Genomic DNA, 7,211 nt, shown 5'->3' with positions numbered 1-7,211 from the left:
TTCAAAAACGTCACCTAGTAGTTCTTTTCCTAGCAGGGCTCTCTAAGGCTGAATTAATGTTTCCAATTGCCTCATTCACAATATATTCCAGTTTAAAGTCATAAAATGTATTCACAATTCTGAGGATACTATGTTTTTTTATTTCTCTAATAAACAATAAAAAAACTCAAAAATAAGAAAATTGAAGAGCATAATTCTGTTGTAATTCTAAATAGCTTAACTAGAAACATACTTTACATCAACTCTAACTGTGGTCAATTTTCAACTGATTGAATATTAGCAATTTCATGTGGTACAATCCACAAGTTAATCAATAAATACTAAGCTTCTACTATATCCTAAGATCTGTCTCATATCTGTACAAACAGACATCTTGGAAAGACTGACTAGGAAATAGCAAAGTCACTAATTTCAAAGACCCTAGTGGTTGAAGAATCTGGTATCATACTCTGTTTTTAAAATGTTTATTAAAAAACATCTATGCTTCCCCTCAGATTATAGCTATGCAAATTTTGTTCTGAAAACATGTCAAACATATCCTTGAAAAACTTTGAACTAAATGTTGAATGTGGCACCTTCAAAGTTCAGCACTGAAATATACATCTTTCAATGATTCTAACTTTTAAAAGTTAAAACTTGCCTACATTTGCTGTATGTTATTTTGAAGCTTTAAGAGGCTTTTATGTTTATGATAACAACAACTAGCATTTATTTTTATGGTACTTTCTAAAGCACCCTGATACACATTATTCTAAATTAAGATAGCAAACAAAGATAGTTCAAAACTTGTACTAGTACTGAAGTGTAATATTAATAAAGACTAAAAGGTAAATAATTTTTTGTGTGCATTTTAAAAAATAATGTAAAACATTAAAATCCTGTGTCACTGAATCTCTGTAATACAGAGGGGAAAAGCCTGTGATTAAGCATCACTGCCCACCGCAGGTGGACCAAAAGTTTCTCTAGTGCGCATTAACTGGACATCTTTGTCAGCCATACAGGTATCACAGCCCCATACTGCTGAAGCTTCTGCAGTTAGAAGGCCATACGCCGTTTCAGTCATTCCAGTACAGATCCGATGAAACCATTTCTGGCAAGAAGCCTCACATAAGATGGCATCTTGATCATCATTCACTTCATTTGTACAAATTCCACAAGGATACACTGGGTCAGAAGATGAATGGCCGTGCCGGCTTGGGTGGAGAGAGGATTTATTGCTTTTTTCAGTGGTGCATGCATCTGCTGCACCTCTAGGTTGTCGTGGCTTATTCTGTGTCCCATTTGCATGGTTGTTATTTGTAGCTTCAGTACTACTGGAACGGCTATTCTCTTGATTTACTGCGTTGTTTCTATTAACATTTTTTAACTCAATGTTACTCTGATTCACCGTGTCATCCATATTTAAGTGAGGTGGATGAGCAGAGGAATTTTGATTAGTGTTTTTGGTTGCTCCTTGACTAAAGTCTTGTTTTGGGGGTGTTGCTTTTGCTTGACCAAAATTGTTTGGGGGAGGAATAAAAGAATGATTAGATTCTAATGGAGAAGTAAAATTTGAATTATTTCCAGGGACAAAATTAGATGCCAAGTCAGGGTTAGATACTTGGATAGCATTCTGTGGAGGAATCTGACTGAAGTTTTCTGCAGGATTTTGTCTAAAATGTTGATTAGGCATGTTAACATTCTGACTTAGTGCACTATTGTAAGATGGATTTCCAAAACTTGAATTATCATGTGGTCCAAAGTTAAAAGCATGAGGTCGATTAAAACCCATGCCCAAAGGATTCTGAGGAAATGGGTGTGGCTGATTCCTGAGTGAGTAAGGACCACAGTATGGGGAAGACATTCTTGGGGGAACGTGAGGTGGCATTCTGAATGTACTATAGCCTCCAAAGCCAGGATAACCAGGGCCAAGATATGGATTTGATGAAGGTAGTGGTTTATAGGAAATAGTATTATAGTTGTCATCAAATGGATTAGCAGCCACTAAATGATCAGAGTTTGGATTTGGTGGTGGAGCATACTCAGACAATGGAGGAAAAGAAGGCCCCTGAAATGAGAATGAAAAGTAAAACGTTTTTGATTTAAAAAAAAAAACATTAAAATTTTCCTGTTATCTTAACACTTATGATCCTGGTTAGCCAACTTTCTCTTGCAATGTTATGAAACTTTGATTCACTTGATCTTTCAAGTCCAAATAATTTTTATATTTAATTATATTTAATGATAAAAATACATATGGTCTTTTTACAAAAGGACATAAGATATGCTTTTCTGAGTATAATTCTATTTTCACTTAAAACCCCCAAATTATTTCACTTTTCAAAATAGCCTTTATTATCATTATTTTCATTTAATAAATTTGCCTATAAATCTAGAATATTAAAATACTAAAGCATTATAATCCAAAATACCTTTTAGATCCTAAATATCCATAAATTAAATAATGATTAATAGGATCTAAATTTTAACTGGGAGCTCTAGTGGTGTAGTGCCTAAGGCATCTGACCACTAACTTAACTTCAGAGTGAAGCTATTAAAGTATTTTTAAGGCACTAAACTCTAGGTCTTGGACCGGAAAAATAAATTGCCAGTTTTAGTCACAAGGTAAGCTTAACAGATGGTAGCCAAAATGAAATAAAAAGTAATCTGTAATGTATATACACATACTTATCTGTGACCTTTATCATAAAAAGAATGCTTCACATTTATAGAGAATAAAAGGCACGGAAGCCTGTATCTATTAGAACCAGAAGTTAGAAAAAGGATGTCTCTTCCATGATTGTTTAATGATCTGCACATAACACTGAATTACTATACTAGCTTAACATTATTTCAGGCTAAACTTGTTTTCATATATTTTTAAACCTTCTAATAGAATTGTAGGCATTTTTGCTTTTAAAAATATAAACCTTAAATAAGAAGAATTGTAATATTTCTGCCCACATTTCATTCTTTCAATATCTTCTACAGGCCTAGAGTCCAGCAATAGCCACCAGTAGCAGAGTAAAATTAATGAATACTATCACTGCAGAATTCACTATTTGGTTCTGAATGAAGATAGGAAATAAAACCTATAAGCAAATTTATATCTACCTCATCAATCAGATTATACTAGTGAAGAAAAACTGTTACTAAAGACAATATCCATTTACCTGTGTATTTGCCTTGCGTTTTTTCTTATCTGGACTTCCTAGTTGTACACCTGGTCCTCCTAACCCATCCAGTCCACTATCACCACCTAAAAAAATAAGTAAAAATTAAAATCTAGATAATATTTCCACTTATAAGCACAATTTTCTATCTCTCATAGCAATACCTATTCTAATTACCTGTTAATATGTTTTCTATTTTTGTTAGACAAAAGCAATACCTTTATTATCTTTATTCTTCTTAAGTCCTCCATATACTTTCAGCCAGAAATAGTCTTTCATTTCTAGTTGCATAGCATTTTTTATTGTACTTTCAGTGAAAAAGTCTTCTTCACATTCCTGAACCCTCCAGTGTCTATATCTCTGAATCTGTATGCCAGAATTCCCAAGGGCCTTATGGGATGGATTGTACCTTCTTCCCATCTGGCCAAACTAGGGCTGACAGTGAATACTACCATCCTGCCCAGTGGTCGAGATAGTCCACTGGTTTTGTATCTGTGTAACCATACCCAGCATGAATGGGAATGCACTGAGGAGGAAGCACTTGCAAGACTGATCTTGCTACCAGCAATATGGATAGGCACAACAGCTGAATTTGATGTCCCCTCCCAAGGTGGAAAAGTTTGGGTAAAAATAAATGACGAATGTAAGGAAGGAGAAATAACAGCTGAAGGTAAAGGAATGAATAAATGGGTTACGCAGTGGGGGAAATCCAACATTGTGCTGATACCTAAAGATAGACTCAGGACAAGGGAATAATATCATCTCAGTTAAAATTATCAGATACTATAAGGATGATAATGAGGAAAAACTTTTGGATCAGATGGACAAATACAGCAGATTTGAATGGCTGGTATCTGAATAATCTCACCCTTAGGACTCTTTGCCTTGCTGAAAGACTAATTGTTAATGACCTTGGGAGCGGTAATACGATTGGGAGGGGCAAATTAATCTTTCAACTATGAAAGGGCTAATGGCTAGAAGAGCCAGGGGGTGCAATGCAGTGAATTGCTTGATGTGGCCCTTCTAGCCATTGTCCTCCATTCTGTGATGTTTTGTAAATCCCATTATCCATGTTTATTGGGGTGGTGTGGTAGTTAAGGTCAGGTATCAACTTGGCTGGGCAGCTGGTAGTAGTCATTCCCTATAATGACTGGCAATCGACTCTGTGATGGGATTTAGGTTAATTCTGTTGGGGCAACACAGGTGGAATGTATCTTGAGTCCTGCTTTGCTAGAGGGTATAATTCAAATCACCACCCTTAGCTTCCCTGAGGGTATACCTACGAATCTCCTGGGAAGATTCGCTCTCTTGCTCCGGCTTTGTGTCTTGGATCATCCTCACCTCACCCCTGGATTTGGGACAGCAGCCGTCATCTGATCTGCTGATCGAGGTTCATCAAACCCCGAGAGTTGGGAGGATCCACCAGATCTACTCACGGACCCAGGGCTCGCCAGCTTGCCAGCCTCCACCACTACTACCTGAGACGAACCCTTGGGTGTCTGTGAGTTCTGTGAGGCGTTACAGCGAAATACAGAACTCTAAGACTGGGGAAATTACTGGGAGGAGGAGGAGGAGTTAATGTCTGAAATGATGGAGTGGCATGGTAGGTTTGGACATTTGGGGACATCTTTGACCTCCACCTCATGGGGACCGGCCTCGTGCTGATCTTTCTAAGAGAAATTGTTCAAGCAGATCATTTATTCACAGGCCTGGAACTGAACTCACCATGGTGGGTCAACTTTCAGCCAAATGATAGACAGGCCTATAAGACAAACAATAACACCAGGAAGGTACACACTCCTTAGAACAATCAATCACATGAGATCAAAGGGCAGAATTTGCCTAGGGATAAAGTTCAGAAAGAAGGAAGGGATAGGAAAGAAGGGTGAATGGAAATGGTAAACACAGGGAGGAAGTGGCACGAGTGCTATTACATTGTAATCAACCTCACAAAATGTGTATGAATTGCTCAAAAGAAAATCAATTTGCTCTGTAACCTTTCACCCAAATCCCAATAAAAAGTTTAAAAAAAAAAAAAGATCAAATTATATCTACATTAAAAAAAGGATCACCTTTTAAAAATCTGATAGGTCAAGAATGACTAAACCTATTATTGACTTATACCCTCCCTGGTATACCAAGAATTTATAATACCCTCCTTGCCTACTGTCACAGCTACTGTGTCAATCCATCTCATTGAGGATTTTCCTCTTTTTTGCTAACCCTCTACTTAACCAAGAATGATGTCCTTCTTTAAGGATTAGTCCCTCCTGATAGCATGTCCAAAGAATGTGTGTGACGAAGTATTGCCATCCTTGCTTCTAAGGAGCATCCTGGCTGTACTTCTTCCAAGAGACATTTGTTCATTTTTCTGGTAGTCCATAATATGTACAGTCAGCATTCTTCACCAAAACCATAATTCAAATGCATCAATTCTTCTTCACTGGTCCTTACTCATTGTCTGTCTTTTGAATGCAAATAAGGTGAGGCCTTAGAGGTCAAATAACAAAGTGGTTACATAAATAAACAAAGGTGCCAAACTTCACAGTCCTGTCTTTCCTAACATCTGTCATAGGTACATATTTTTATAAAAGTATGATAATAATAATAACAATAAAAATTGACTGCTCGGACTCACAGTCACCCCTCCTTGCGTTTCCAAGGTGGTTTCACTATGGAAGTTGATTGCCTAATCTTCCTTCCAAGGAGTGGCTGGTGGGTTTGAATCTCCAGCCTTCTGGTCAGCAGTGAAATGCCTGAGGCACTAGGCCACCAGAGCTCCTACTAAATAAATAACTATATAATACTTTCAATGGCTCTGACTCTTGGCTTTGCTTAAGCCCTTCCTGGCAACTACCTGTAATATTAGTGGCTCCTCTCCAGATTAAATCAGTAATGTTAGATAAGATTCAGAGCTAATTAGAGTGCAAACTACCAAGAATTCTGACTCTTCACTCTTTAAAAATGAAATGAAAAGTCAGAATCCAGAAGGGAAAGTGGTAGTTTTAGAGCTAATGTGAGTGTTACCCTAACATTTGAGCTTATCCAGGCTTTTGGTACAGAAAGCTTCTCTCTATCTGCTCTATATATCTGCTGCTGCTACCTTTACTATACCTATTCAGCAAGGAGTTGAGAGTTGTGGGGCATAGAGCCAAGGAAAAAAAGAGACTTCCAAAGCTTATTATGACACTGGTCACCTGGAACCTTTTATGTGTTAATACTTAAGTTTCTTTATCTCTTCAGTCCCAATTGCCCAGTGCAAGAAGGGGACAGAAGTGGGGAAAAGTGGTAGCAAAAAATGGAACCAGAGTCCTCTCTATCTATAGTATCACCCTACATTATGTCAATCAATCTCAATTAAGTAAAATAATATTCATACCTCGTTTTACCCTTTAACCTTCATTCTGATCTGGAAATTGAAGTTGTGTCCCTCCTAACAGTTCTTAGAGGGAAGTCCAATCTATTAAAGAAGGATTTTTTTTTTCAAAGATTCAACAAATGAAGGATTCCCCTGATAGAAAATCAATTTATAAGTAAAAAAATTATGTTTTTCTATTTATAAGTACTGTTTATTTTTATAAAGTGTGATTATTAATTTTAGGTCTTTTAATTATTAAAAATTTTAATTTACTAAATTCATTTTAGGAGCTCTGGTAGCATAGTGCCTAAGGCACTTGACTGCTAACCAGAAGGCTGGCAGTTCAAACCCACCAGCTACTCCTCGGAAGGAAGGTTAGGCTATCTACTTCCATAGTGATACTGCCTCAGCAACCCAAGGAGGGGTCGCTGTAAGTCGGGTCTGACTCGACGGCACACATCAACAACAACAAACTCATTTTAGGGAGCTCTGGTGGCACAGTGCCTAAGGCATTTGACTGCTAACCAGAAGACTGGCAGTTTCAACCCACTAGCCACTCCTCAGAAGGAAGGTTGAGCAATCTACTTCCATAGCGATACCGCCTTGGAAACCCAACTTGACAGCAGTGATCCAACTTGATCCAACTTGACAGCAGTGAGTTTGGATTTTTGGTTTTATTTTTTATTTTTTTAATTTAATTT

General features: G+C 37.3%; 1 protein-coding gene across 1 annotated transcript in view; it reads right to left on the bottom strand.

Annotated features, from left to right (window-relative positions):
• Window positions 1-922: 922 nt before the first annotated feature.
• Window positions 923-7,211, bottom strand: part of PYGO1 (pygopus family PHD finger 1) — a 27,980-nt gene continuing 21,691 nt past the window's right edge. Inside the window, exons 2-3 of the mRNA XM_007935143.1 lie at window positions 3,153-3,238; window positions 923-2,047 (exon numbers count right to left, since the gene is read on the bottom strand). Of these exons, the coding sequence (XP_007933334.1) occupies window positions 923-2,047; window positions 3,153-3,238 (1,211 nt within the window). The remainder of the gene's footprint in view (window positions 2,048-3,152; window positions 3,239-7,211) is intronic.

This window comes from Orycteropus afer, unplaced genomic scaffold (assembly GCF_000298275.1).
Source record: "Orycteropus afer afer isolate SDZICR_OR568_19922 unplaced genomic scaffold, OryAfe1.0 scaffold00026, whole genome shotgun sequence".
Classification (NCBI taxonomy): Eukaryota; Metazoa; Chordata; class Mammalia; order Tubulidentata; family Orycteropodidae; genus Orycteropus; species Orycteropus afer.
This window is presented reverse-complemented; position numbering and strand designations above follow the sequence as displayed.